This window comes from Cinclus cinclus, chromosome 4, assembly GCF_963662255.1.
Source record: "Cinclus cinclus chromosome 4, bCinCin1.1, whole genome shotgun sequence".
Taxonomy (NCBI): domain Eukaryota; kingdom Metazoa; phylum Chordata; class Aves; order Passeriformes; family Cinclidae; genus Cinclus; species Cinclus cinclus.
Genome location: NC_085049.1, coordinates 8,679,477 through 8,693,882, shown reverse-complemented (window position 1 = coordinate 8,693,882; position 14,406 = coordinate 8,679,477). Strand labels below are relative to the sequence as shown.

The 14,406-nt window shown below is 43.4% G+C and overlaps 1 protein-coding gene across 1 annotated transcript in view; it reads left to right on the top strand.

The window, feature by feature from the left end:
- CDHR3 (cadherin related family member 3) overlaps window positions 1-8,609 on the top strand; it is a 33,375-nt gene extending 24,766 nt beyond the window's left edge. Inside the window, exons 15-19 of the mRNA XM_062491558.1 lie at window positions 1,461-1,618; window positions 2,953-2,966; window positions 4,430-4,461; window positions 5,478-5,526; window positions 8,296-8,609. Of these exons, the coding sequence (XP_062347542.1) occupies window positions 1,461-1,618; window positions 2,953-2,966; window positions 4,430-4,461; window positions 5,478-5,526; window positions 8,296-8,609 (567 nt within the window). The remainder of the gene's footprint in view (window positions 1-1,460; window positions 1,619-2,952; window positions 2,967-4,429; window positions 4,462-5,477; window positions 5,527-8,295) is intronic.
- The last annotated feature ends 5,797 nt before the right edge of the window (window positions 8,610-14,406 follow it).

Below are 14,406 nucleotides of genomic sequence, written 5' to 3'. Positions count from 1 at the left end.
TGTAAAATGGTCTAGATCTTTTAGAGGCTTCTGGTAACTGAGCCAGAAGCAAAGGATCCTGCAAACAGCTCATACAATGGTTGCTTTGCTATGAAAATGCTCAGATCCAAATTTTCAGACTGATTGATAACCCTGTTCTTATCTGATGCTCTTTTGGGAAAGAATAAATGATTGTTTCACTGCCTTCTACTCCCCCAACTTGATGTGGAAATGAAAAGTTAAGCTGAATAAACTTATTCTGTATTTCTTTCCTGTGCTTTACCACAAATACAAACAGTCTCAACCACATTCCACAGCATTAAATCTGGCTCCCCAGAGATATCAGTCTTCCACTTTCAGGCTATTTTCCAGACGAACTCTTCCATTACAGCAAGTTCTCCCATCACTACTCTTTACATGTGATCAGTGCAGCAACTCGATGAGTCAGAATCTGGAAAGGTGGTAGTGTAGAAAAGAAGCCTCATCACAAAAAGTCACTTGTGACTTCAGTCCAGGCGAGGATAAAGTGGTGGTGGTGATACTGAGATTATTTGAGCATTTCTCTAAGGACCAGATGTATCTTTTTTTGACAAGACTAAATAGGTTATTTTAAAATTATCCTTAAACTGGAAAGAAATAGATACCCTGCACAGTTTCATACTCAGTGTGGTTACAAATGTCTTACAGAAAATGAAATAAAAACTTCAGTACAGTAGATGATCAAAACTAATAGTACCACACTAGATAATGAACTAGGTAGAGTAAATGAGTAATTTCTGAAATATGTGAGGATAGTTTCATGGTGGGACCTTAATGAATGAGCTGCTACCACCAAGTGATGTGCCAGCTCAGAGATGTGTCTCCTGACACTCAGGAAGATGTGGGAGATTGCAACTGCTCAGGAAGTGTGTTTTTTCCTTCTGGAACAAGTCACTGGGTAAAAAAGAAGGAGTTCCATTTTTTTTATACATTAACCCAGTTCCTTAGGGTTCCACTCCTCTTACAAAGCAGGCTGAATGATCACTGCAGTGAAGATGACCTACTTCCAGTTTTGCCTTAGGTAACAAGAAAACATTATCTCAGCAATGGCAGTATTCCCAAACTTGCCCACCCTCCAACTGTGTGCTTACAGCCTCTCAGGCAACCTGAGGCTTTTAAACTCCACCACGACATGCTTGTTTTAACATAAGATATTGAAACATGGTCTGGAAACTTCCCTTTTCTTGTGGGTGGGCTCCATTTCACCTGACTTGGGTTGCCCCAGGAGCTCAGTGGTCCATCCCAACCATCTGAGCTGCCTTGCCAGTCAGCAGGCAGGCACATGGGATGAATCACTGTTTCCCTCCACCTCCCTGTGCCCATCATCTGCAGAACCCCGGGACAGGCTTGGACCGGATGCCTCAGTGCAGTCCTGCCAGATGAAAGGTGATGTTGGTGTCAGTATGCAGCCTTGAGAAACCCTTCCTGTCTTGTTTTAAAAGCCTGGCTTCACTGTTGTGACAAAAAAGGAGAACGTGTACTCATGGTCGGCGTGGTACGTGCCATTCGTCATCACCCTCGGCGGTTTGCTGCTCCTCGGGCTGCTGGGCTACCTGGGGCTCCTGCTGCTGGCCCGGCTCCGCACCCGCTGCCCCCCTCTGTGAGTCCCCCCAAGTGGCACACTGGCAATGACAGAGATGGCTGGGGCCTTTCAGCAGTGATGATAATAAATCTTTTATAGCGGCGTGCCCCATACTGTAGTACATGTTAATACCACGTACAGCGATATTGAGTGTTCACGATGTGAACTCAAGGAAATGTGTCCATGGCATTTTTTTCATGGGTTTGGTAACATTAACATTAGCAGGAGGTAGAAGTGGAGTTAGCAATTATAACCTCTAAAGGCAGCTATGCTCATGAGGCTCAGTCGCAGCCTGTGCCAGACTGTGCTGACCACAAATATTTTGGTTTGTATTTGACCCCCCCCTCCAAGGGAGGTCCCATCTAGGTGGTTACTGGATGGGTTTTCCTCCCTCTCAGCTACAGATCCCAGAGACCTTTGCAAATATTGGTGCTCATGCCAATTTCATTGTTCTGGCAAAACTTCTGCAGATGTCCTGGAGTTTCACCAAGCCAGTTACAGGGGTCTGGCCCATAAAGCTTACCTCTAAGTGCTCATGCTTGGCAAAAGGCATGGAAGCACCTGGGACCAGCTCTGAGTCACGGTGGGAAGTGCAGAGAACCCTGCTGGCTGCCGTCTCAGTGGGCTGGAGCCAGGCTGCCTATAAACTGACTTTGTACTTCACAAAACAAAGATAAGCAGTCCTTTCAGTGGCTGTGATTTAAAAAAAAAAAATCTGCAAGTGTTCTCAGGATTTGGACATCAATTTACCAGTTACATTAAATGTAAAGAACTACTATGTGACTGTGACTATAGTTCAAATCATGTGTGCAAGGCATTAACAGCTTGTGATAATAATGACAAATGAATCTAAGATACGGCTATTATTTATTATTTGGGAAAATGATTTATTGGGAACTAGGGTCTCCCATTAAAAAGCAATTTCTGTATTTTCAAAAACATTTATAACCCTTCAAATATTTTAAAATATATTCTCTGAGCACATCAGATCTAAAAAATTGACCTTCCTCCCAGAATCAACAAAATGACAGTATCTGAAAATGTATTTTTCCAGATTATATAAATCCATTATGCTATCATCAATAAGTCTTAATTATTTTAAGAGCATTCCTTCTTGACGAAGTTTGAGAGCAATGCTCTAAAATGCTCTGTTTTCTTGTTTGAGAGCAGCATTAAATGATGCAGGCTTTCTCTGAAAGCAAAATCAGAAACCAAATAAAGCAAGCAAATCTCAGAACTCAAGGAAATGCATCCTTCTTGCCAAGTGAAAGAGAATAAAAATAATGATTTTTTTTATGTGGGGAAAACTATGACATTTGTTAACTATACTCTTAATCTTCTTTTCATTACAGGATAAATGCTCAAGGTGTGTACCTCTTTTCTATATTCTTTGTTCTGTTTTCTATATTTTAATGCTTCAAAACAAGACCTTGTTTATGATTCCATGTAAAATATGTAAATTGATTTCTAGATATAACTTTGACACAACAGAAGGGTACTGAGATTAGATAATCCTGGCCAGTTATGGGAGGTCTGACAAAGTGATTTCATGGCCCTTTTAGTCTTCAAATCTATTAACTATTAGGCAAAACCCAAATTCAGAGTAGTCTGGTATTCTGGCATGGATGCTAAAGAATTACTGTATTTTTAACACACAATCTATGTGCTATTTGTTAAAAAACAACCCCAGCCATCTCTAGCACCTTCAAGAGTCCTCCCCACTCTAATTCCCTGTTCTCTGATCACTTCATTTGCTCCTTTGACACCATTACTTCACATATACAAAGATCTATTTTGAAGCATTGGTGCTTTTCAAGGGGTTTGTATAACTTAGCAGGAGATTAATTGCACATTGAAAAGCATGGTTTTTAAACAGTCTTGTTCTTTTTAGTCCCATTACATTTCTGCTAGAAAGCATTGCTCATATGGGCTGAGTAGGACCCTGCTTCTCTAATTCCCCTTTCCTCAGTCAGCATCTCCTGACTGGAAAAAACCATAGGACTAACAAACGCCACAAAATTAGCTGTTCTCTTGGTTGCCCAATTTGAGACATTTCAGTGTTGGTTGTTTTCCAAAAAGTGAATGCTTTTTGCTTTCTGAAATCTGGTTCCCAAATGCTGGACAGCAAAGGCCAGACAGAACAGATTTCCCATCAGTGCTCAGGCTGAGATCCACCTGCAGCACTTCAGAGCTTTGCACACCTGGCTGCAAAGCACATTTGTGGCCAGGCACTTTTCTCCAAAAAAAGGCCATTAAACAAATTGGCAAGGAGTAAGCAAGAAGAAATCACAGCAACTAGTTGGGTATCATCCACAAATCTGTGCTGTTGAGATGCCCATGGCCATGCTGCTTTATTTGTTTGCATGGGGGATGAGTTAATAGTGTGGTAAACTCACAGAAAAACAACCAAACTATTCTTTGATCTGAATTTTACTTGACTGAAAATGCAGCTCTGCCATGTTTTGTCTTCAAGCTGATATTTGACACAAGCTTTGTAACCACAAACATTAATGTAAAACAATAATGTGCATTTTTAATTCAGATATTCCCAAAAGTGAATTTCTGTATTTGTTCATATTATTTAGAAAGCGAAATTTGTTTAATAACCATTGCTATTCATTCATTACTGACTTTTCAAGTCTAGTCTTGATTAGTCACTGGCAACTGTGAATTCTCACTCAGCATCTGAAAAGAAATAAGACTCATTTAAGATGTCTCAGCATTTGAATAGAAAGAATGTCTGTTTCTTTGAGGAAATCTTAACTTTAGTGTCTACAGTCACTATCAGAAAATTCTTATTATTAACAATGTGCATTTTCCTTTCTGTAGAAAAGAAGAAGCCTAAGAAAGAAGTGGTTGTGGTAAGTACTGCTGGCTGCAAAAGACACCCCAGTTTTGCCAGCCCCATCATGCAGTGCTATATGAAAAGTGACTGTTTTCCAAAGAGAATATAAAAATGATAGGCAAGGACAAAGCAATTGCCCTCAAGTGTAAAACACTTCATTGTCCAGCTGGCCTCTGTGTTCAGAAGCAACAGGGAGTGTGAGGGGTGCTCACTTGCACTGGGGCCCTTTTGCTTCCAAGTGCCAAAATGTTGTACGTGGGAGGTCAGACAAGCTGTGCCCACAGCAATGACAGGGACACTCTGTGCAGAGGTGGGACAACAACTGCCCCAGCTTCAGTGATGGCAGCAGTGCACTGCTGAGGCATCACTGACCTGTGGAGCCAACTCTGACCCGCCTGAGTGCAACCAGTAAGGTTTGGCAGCATACCCAGGCTGTAAAGAGTTTGGTCTTGATAGGCTGTTTGCAGCAAAATGTCATAGATGTTTCCACTGTTGGAGGTGTTTCTTTGCTCCTGTATCTCAGGGCTCCTTCCTTTTCATACACATAATTGCATAAAGGCTGCATAATTGCATAAATAGACATAATGCTCTCAGGCACGTGATGTGGTTCCTAGGGTGGTCCTTTGCAGGTCCAGGAGCTGGACTTTGATGACCCTCGTGGGTCTCTTCCAGCTCAGGATATTCTGTGAATCTGTGCAAGGCACTTTGATTAGTGAACTCCCTCTCCCCAGATTTTTCAGAGAAGGGATTCCCAAGCCTACTCTGGGTGGAGAGGACCCTCTTGTGGTTACACACATGGAGGCATTTAGCATGTCAGAACTTATTAATTTTCCTTTAAATATCTGGTGATGAAACCCTACATCACAAACGACTCTTGTTGCCAGTTTAGATTAAATCCAGCCTAAAGGAATGCAACGTACAGGTCACACAAGTCCACCTCCATCCATGTAGATCACCATTTCCAAGCCACTGCTCCTCCTTCTGACTTAACTAATTCACAGGTTTCATTTCACATTTTGTGTTTCTTCACAGACAATGACAAAGCTAAACACTGTCTTTGATGGAGAAGCCAGAGACCCAGGTAATAAAAAGCAATTAACAGTGGACTTGAATATTAGGCTGGAATCAAACTAGATTAATTTATTTAAATATGGTTTAACATTGGCTTTTCACTTTCCAATTTGCTATTTCCAAGTAAAATCGGTGTTATATCTCAAATAGCGAAAATCAAGACTGTGCCTCAGTAACATTTGTAATGGTGGAATAGTCTTACAGCCCTTTGAAGCACACATCTGATGTCAGACTATTCACTACTCCTCTGCTAAACTGGAACGTAGGGATGCGGTATGGGAAGGTGGGAGGGAGGAGAAATGTGTTGCAAGTCTCCTGCTCTGGTGCTGTCATAGCTACGTGGTCTCACCCATCTCGCACCTGGGAAATGTCCAGGAGATGAATGTCACTGAAAGTAGAAGTGCTGCCTTCATCTCCTAAACTTCTCCCTGGAGAAGTGGGTGGATGAGTTACTGGCTCCTGCACTAACCTCCTCCCTTACAGCAAGAATGTGTTGCTGCTGTTTATCCAAGGCTCAGGCATCACTAGTTGGGGAGAAAAGGGAAGGCCATCAGCTGGCAACAGCTACAGTGTCCTTAGGCTCCAGCTATGCAAACTTTCAGCATATCTGATTAACCAGCTGGGAAACATGAAAACAAGGGGAAAGCTACAAAGCTCAGGATGAGCTGGGGAGCTCATCCAGCTCCCCAAGTGACAACCACAGCTCTGCAGCATGATTCATTACAGGAAAAATATTTTTATTTTACTGAGGATTGATCCGACTTTCCTCATTCCCCTGAAACACAGCCCCTGCCTGAGCCCCTTACTTTGATGCTTGGCCTGGAATTAGGGTGCCCAGCTCCATGCCTAATGGCTGAAAGCCCCAGCATGGAGATGGGGGGCTGGTAAAATGTGACAATCAGACAAAATAACTTTTTAACAAACAGATCAGAAAATAGGTCTGAATAGGTCTGAAAAAATAGGTCTAGAAATCATCCAGAAGAAGGCAGGCTTGTTTCAAGGCTTCTATTCATCTGGCCAATTTCCACCCAAATGCCTGTAACTTGTGTTTCTTATTAGCTGGCTAAGAGCTGTTGAATGCATTGAGCTAATGGGAAACACTAGGCATGGAGACTTCAGTACAATTTGGGCAAACAAGTGGGACCCTACTGTGCAATTAGGTCCATCCACAAGGCTGCCCAAGGCTAGTTTGATCCAGGTCCAAGCTCACCTGCTATTTATAAAGAGATCTGGAAGAATGGGCTCCAAAATCCCTGTTTTTTCCCTGTGCAACTGCATTTATAATATATTAAATATGGGTAGTTTCCAGGCTGCTGCAAGAGCTGCTTTCCAATGTTCTTGCAGGACAGCTGGGGCTCCCTTTCTCAACAAACATGACCATACTGGACTCCAGGATATCTGAGCCTATCCAAACAGTCATCCAGAGCCATAGCCTGTGTGTCATGCCTGACACAAGCATTAAGCTCTAACACAGCTCTGTGGTGACAGCAGGGAGATGTGTGCTCCCCTCTCTCCTCCCCTCTCTTCTCCACGGCTTGTCGCAAACGCTAGAAGAGCAAAGGCTGCTGATTTGGAAATGAGATTTAATAATTCCTGGGACATCATCTGTTGAATATGATTAAGAAGGATGGTCAGAAGCTGTTTCCTGATCTGGGCTGCTTTAATGCTCCTGCCTTGTAAGCAGTCAGAAGAAATAACATGTAAAGAGATCCAGTTTCATCTTGAGTTGTTCAAATTGTGTTGATGTGTCACAAGCCATTAATTCTGATACAAACTGCAACATTTAGTAGCACGTAACCACTGTTTATTTCCGAGCCTTAATGGTCTTCTGTTTGTCTCCTATTGCTAATGTTTAATTACAGAAAGTGCCATTATAGCTCCTGATTCTCTGTTCAGCAATATATAGTAAGTTAGAGTGTGAGGCAATCACACTGGACACATGGCAATTTTTTGACTTATCTCTAGGTAGCAATGAACTGAAGGAGAAGATATTTGCTTTTAATGTTCAATAGAATAGAGACAGACTAGAGACAAATCTTTCTGACAAGGGAAGATAGCCATGTGTGACAAAGGAAGTTAAGCAACACAAATTTAAAAATATTTTATATATATGAGAGAATCATATACTTCTGTGAACAACACAGTACTTCACTCTATTAATGGCAAAGTGGATGGCAAGCCTGGAAGAAAGCATTTTACACAAGTGGAGAAGGAACGCATGCAGCCAAGACTCACTGGCTCTCCAAATCCTGGGTCAGTCCAGATAAGCTGACTTGTCCTGGGAGATGTATGTAGCATACTGTGCTCCTAGGCAGCTTTTGCTACCTCTGGTAGGCAACTCTACATCACAAAATAGGCACAGACATATATATATACAATGGTCTTGCTCAGTGTGACTAAAGACAGGAATTGGGTCCTAACAACTACAGATGTGTTTGTTACACTGTCCATGTTAATCCCTGGTAGCTGGAACTGGGATAGAGTTATAGGGTGATAAGAAAGTTATTTCTTTTAGAATGGGAATGTTTTAAATATCCCTGTTTCCCTAACTGCAAAAAGAATTCTTACAGTGGCTGAACAAGCAACATCTCCTCTGAGCAGCCACTCTGATGTCCAGGTCCCCACAGAAATAAGGCTTTCCCTCTCAGGGCCATCCCCCCAGCTCAGCTGAATTCCAGGTGTTTCACATTTCTCATTTCAATCCCATGCTGAAAACTGTCATGTCTTAATCTACTGAAGCAAGAATGATTTTAATCTGTTGTCTTTTTGTTCTTGCAAGTTACTGGCAGAATATATGAATTCAATACACGGTCGGGGGCCCGGAGGTGGAAGAAGAGCAGTGAGCTCCTTCAGCCAGTACTGGCTATGCAAGTAATGCCCAGTGCCCCAGAAAATAGTGGCCAAGGGATGGACAGAGCAGAGGCACCGAGCAAAAAAGAGCCTTCAGAGAAGAAGAAAGAGCTGACTGCAGCAACACAACCCGCTGCCAAGCCCTCAGCAGGGCAACCAGAAACACCAGGCCAAGCTGGGCTGAGATTGCAAAAGAAGAAAGAGGAGTCTGAGAACGGGGGGTTATCCTCACCAGCCCCTTAAGGCAGGAACTGACCTCCTCTCCCAAAGTGAACTCTGCTTTACTATTAAGACAGAGTGCATGAGACTCCAAGGTGCCTCCCAACTGACCCCCAAAGAACCTGAACAGCCAAAGAATCAGATGTGATTTTTCTCTCTCTCTCAGCTGTAAAACAAAAGGCGGCCTTAGTGCGTGTAAACCAGAACCAAAGCAGGATGAATCTGGATATACCTCTGGCAGGTGCTTGCAAGAGCAGGAGAGAAAGAGGAAACAAAGCAGGCTCATGGACAGGAGCATTCAGTGCCCACTGCCTCCTACAGACACTGGTAGTATCCCCCTAGAAAAGTCTGCAGACATGGCCACATCCTCTGACTGCCTTCTCAACAGTGAATGGGGACTCCTGTCCCTGCTGAGCAACCAAATGAGTGAAAAGCACATTTGGGTAGAAATGTTTGCTGGTAAAAGCTTTTTATTCAGTATTTTATTTCAGCCCTTCTTTGTCCTCCCATCTTGCTGTAGAAAAGACCATGGCTTGAATGAAGTTCTGGAGCAGAAAAAACCCACAGCTTCTTGTTCTATCTCAGGCTGTCAACACTTTCAACTTATTTATATTTTGTAACACTAAGAGCATTCAATATCTTTTCAATATCACCTTTGGTATTTCCTCTGGCTCATTTAATGCTTTATAGAATCAAGTGGAATATACTCAGAACAATAATGACAGTAAACACGAGGTGAAATATTCTTTTCTGAGTGTGAGCATGTATAATGTAAACACTGTCTAAAAACCTGATATAAAACAAACAAACTCAACAAGATTTTTTAAAATTATTTTAATCTTAAGAAAAATAATTATAGATGATGACTTAATACTCCATGTTTTGGCTTGTTTTCTTTCCTGATTGCAAGAAAGTTTTTTGACAGCGAGTGACTGGTATCAGGTAGCAAAAGAAAATTTCAGTTTAAGTTAAGCAGGGGTGGTCAATGAAGATTTTATTCAGTCTCACACAAACATAATTTTTATCATACAATGAAGGACCTGGATGGAGAAATCCACAGTAATTTCACCAAGGATCCTACACTCTACAAAAATACCTGTTATGGTGCTGTACCTCTTTGCTGTGCTCCAAAGGAGTGGCTTGGCTCAGGAACAACTTCCCTAACAAACACAAATCATCTTCAGTCAGACACTGTTTCATTGCACAATCAGAAAATCAGTGTGTAATGAACACCACAATGATACAGACAGCAAAGAGTGATTTATACTCTCTGAGTAAGTTATCACTTTACTGTGTCCGTGGAGTTGTCATAACATTACGTGACCCTCCAGCACTAACAGGGGCAGCCACACATTCAGTGCTTCAACCCACCATTGTTTCACGTTTTTTAGCTGTAAATACAGCACATTCAATTTCTATGCAGGTGGCTTTCCAGTGACATAAAGAAACTGCAGTTTCCTAGTACTCTGACACCAAACTACCCACAGGCATACCTGGTGCCTCCAGACATTAAATTTTGTTACCTGAAGAAGTAAACTGCATCATTTTCATTACATGAAGACAGACAGATTTTTATATTTACTTTCCTGGGCATTTCTCTAGGACAGCTGCTTTGTTTCCTTGATAATTCTTATTAAACTTCAGTGATTAAGGGATAAATATTTTTTTTTTTTTTAAGGCAAGGGAGAGACAGGTTGTAGTTTCAGCCAGGAAACTGGAAAAGAGGCAGATAAATAGTCATCTTTCTTTACTACTGTTCCTGCTGATGAACTACACACACTTATTTTCTTCCTTCTTAGGGAAAAAACCTCAACAGCAGCATAACCTAGTATCACAGCAGGATCTGAACTCCATGTATGAAAACACAATGTCATGGCCAGCACTTCTGGTGCCATGGTTTCCCACAGCTGGGTGAAAAGCATCTGCTCTTGTAGTGGTGCTCTCATACTCCGATCTCAGAACAACTGACTCTTGAACAAAGAGGAGCCATGGATATAGGAGATGCAGTCGTGGGTATAAGAAATGCCATATCCAAGCACTAACTACTCTGCCCAGAATGCCTGCACCCAGTTGAGATGGGTTTAGCTGGTGTACTCATCATTTGGGGAGGGGGGGGAGGGGGCAGGTTTAAGCAAGATAAAGCATCCTGCAAGTCCCATGCAATTCTCTGCATGAGGAAACAAGTGTGCTGACCACAAAGCACAGCTTCACCCTTTCTTACACTGTTGCTTCTATACACTAGATGTTGATCTCCACCTTCAGCTCATTCTTAATCTTGATCTTTCCTGTAAAACCTTATTTTGGGCATGCATAGGACTACTTCCCTTGCTTAGGATCTACAAAATCAAGGAATAACAAGCTTTAATGTGAGCATTTGTTTTATGCTAAAGCAACACAATTTTCCTATCAGCTGCCCCTACTACTATTGCTGTTCCTCCCTGTGAAGGAATCAAGAATGAATTATTGGTCTTACTGAGCCAAAGCACATCCATACATGGCTCTGGCTTGTTTTTGGTAGGACAAAAGCAGAGAAGGTAGGACTGACTGACCCAGGTGTATGCTTGCTACTTACTGTAGCAAACAATATGTGATATATTTGGATATAAAAGCAACATATATGTTTTCATAAAATAGAGATTATAATACATTGTTCAGTGTAGGTTTAAGTGTTAGAAACCTCTTCTAATTGTCAGAGGAGCTTTTGTGCTTTTTTTTTAATTCGGAAATCTCTTGAGAACACAGAGTCAGGGTGTAGAACTGCCACTAGATGGACTGAGAGCAAGGATTATATGCTGCTCTACACATTAAAAGCATTCGATTATTGGAACAATTAGCCAAGACCATGGACCCTTTCCATTCTTTGAAGCCTTCAGAGGTCAAGAACAGCTGCTGTGTGCTGTAGAGGCTCAGACTAGGTGAATGAGGACAGCCTCTCTAGTCTTCAACAGCTCTGTCAGTCTCTGTGAATGCAGGTACAAGGTGTGAACTTCAGTTCCATTTATTTTAGAGTGATGACACCCATAAACTGAGACTAGAAGAGGAGGAAAGGCACCTGGTAGTTCAAGCAGAGTGGCTGGGGGCAGCAGTTCCTGACCTGTAGCCACCTATTACATGCTATGCAATCATTTTGTCTGAAGTCTACAAAAGTCAGCGTGAGTTCTGCCACAGCTTTTGATTGCTGTGTCTCCGCCTATTACAATCTCTGAAATGCATCCAGAGCTGCGGCTTGACATTGCTCTGAAAGTTTCAGGAGTGATGAGGAAATAGCACAGGTCACTTTTCCTGATGGGATCTACTTCTCCCAAGCAGTTTGTGTGCGACCACGTGTTGGGGGTTGGTTCTTTCCCTTTTCCCTCTGTGGAATTTTCCCCATTGTCATGCTAAGATACCTGTTGACTGGGCCCTGGTGACAAGGGGGAGGGGACGGGAGGGAAGAGGAAAGCCCCGCAAGATTCAAACATCCAGAAGAGGAAGCGGAAGGCTGGGCCTCGGCCCATTTCCCCCGCAGAGTTGGGACGAGAAGGACGATCGCTGCCTCTCCTCCATCTCCAGCGTCAGGAAACCATCATCGGACCCTGCCCGGCTGTCTTCTCGCTGTGAACTACCACCATCCAGCACTCTGCTGAGCACCAGGACCCACACCGTGAGCGGAGAGCTCTCTCTCCATCTCTCTCTCCCCCTGGGACAGCTCTGCCATCACCCCCAGCCCTCCTGCGGCTCTGCGGGACCTGCCCTCCCCTAGCGTTCAGGGAAAAGGTGCCTGCAGCCAAAAAACACTGGGACTGAGTCACTGTTCTGTTTGTGGGTAATTTCATAGCTGTTGTTGTTCTTGTTTGTCTTGTTAGATATACTAGTAAAGAACTGTTATTCCTACCCCCATATCTTTGCCTGAGAGCTCCCTTAAGTCCAAAATCATAATAATCTGTAGGAAGGAATGATCACATTTTTCAGTCCCAAGGGAGGCTTCTGTTTTCCTTAGCAAACACCTGTCTTTCACACCAGGACACCACGTTACTAGGGTTTTTGTGCTATTCTCCAAAGGCTTTGCTTTCATGCTGGTGTTATAAATAGCACTTACAATAAACATCAGAAGTCTCAGCTTCCAGCAATGTAACTTCATTTATATCAAAGAATATAAAAGTGTCGATACTACATTCCTTCATGATCTGAAAGAGACCTGCGCATGAGAACAACTTCAGCTTCAGAGATGGAGAATGTCTGCCCAGGAGACTGCCACTTCCTGACTGCTCACTAGGAGCAGGAGAAGGTGTTTGGAACCCCTCAGAGAGGGCAGGTGAGACAATGGGAGCAATCCTCCTCCTGAGCAAAGAATCTGGCTGCTAGGTTATTGTATGAGAGCAAGATTGCAACACCATAATATAACTAACATTTCAACAGCAAGCAGCCACAACTGCATATTGCACATGCCCCAGCTGGTTTCTTGTCTGACAACCCCAGCCACAACAGGCCCTTTGCAAAGCTCCAGCTGAAAGGCAGAGCACAGGCTCAGCCCCCACTGGGCTCCATCTGCACATACCTTGTCTAGTCCCTGCAAGATCCCTATGTCGTCACAGGGGAGAAAGCAATGCTGGGGGTGACTTATTGAAAAGCAGACATCTAGTATAGATCAGATGAACTGTGCCCTGAAAGAAGCTCTTTGTGCATGCCTAGATCAGATATCAATGCCTACAGAGTACACACAAAGGTAAATCAGCTGAGTCTCAGCCCAGGTTGTTCAGGTGAGGGCAGGTCTGTGCCACTGCACCAGCGCCTGAGGAAGCTGAAAAATGAGGGGAAAACTGAGCACGGAGGTCAACCCGGCTCTGCTGCTGCCTGCTCAGATCCCAGGGGGAGATGGGGCACCACCCACACTTTGACAGTGCTCCAAGGTCTGCTTTCTGGGTAATTCTGCATCTGAAAGCAGATGGCATAAGATGTGCATCAAAGCAACCCAGTAGAAAAGCCTGGGGCTGGCCAGGACATTAAAGAAATCAAATAACAGCTTCAGCAAGTTTCTTCAGCAGGCTTGGTGTTATTGAGTGATAGACACATTTGCAAACAAAATAGATAGATACATCTTACTCTGAATTGTATTCAAGAGAACTGCAGAGTAGAACCAGATACCAAAGTTCAGCTGCTGTATGTCAATAGATTTTGGGGCAGGGTCCATGCTTAACTTTTGAAACTTAAGAAGAGCAGCTGGTGAATGACATGGGCAAGGCAGGGTTTGGTCTGACCATGGAGTTATGCTTCATTTTCAATTCCTGATTGTGGATAGCAGCTGGGGCCACACAGATTGGAGCAGCAGTTCTGCATTTGCACAGGATTGATCCCTCTGTGCCCAGCACTGGCTGCTTCCAGAGGGGCTGTGTGTATCCCATGCACATGAACCTCACTCAGGGAGGGTTTCCAGGCTGGCTCCTGTCCATGTGGGCAGCAGGACTCACAAGCTGCTGTAGCTGCACATTTCACGCAGCTCTGGGCACAGCACCCTGTGAGGGGACAGGGTGGAAAGATGAGGAGCTGCTGGAGAGGATTCAGCAAAGGGCAACAAAGATAATGAGGAGTCTGGAGCATCTCTAATGAGGAGAGACTGCAGGAGCTGGTCCTGATTAATCTAAAGACTGAGAGGGGATCTCAACATAAAGATCCCAAAGGCTGACATTGAGAAGATGTGCCAGACTTTTTTCAGTGGTGTCAGCAACAGGATGAAGAGCAGTGGCCATAAAAAAAAGCCAAAAACCCACAAGAAATTCCACCTCAGCATTGGTAAGAGCTTCTTTATGTTGAGGGTGGCAGAACACTGGAACAGCTGCCCAGG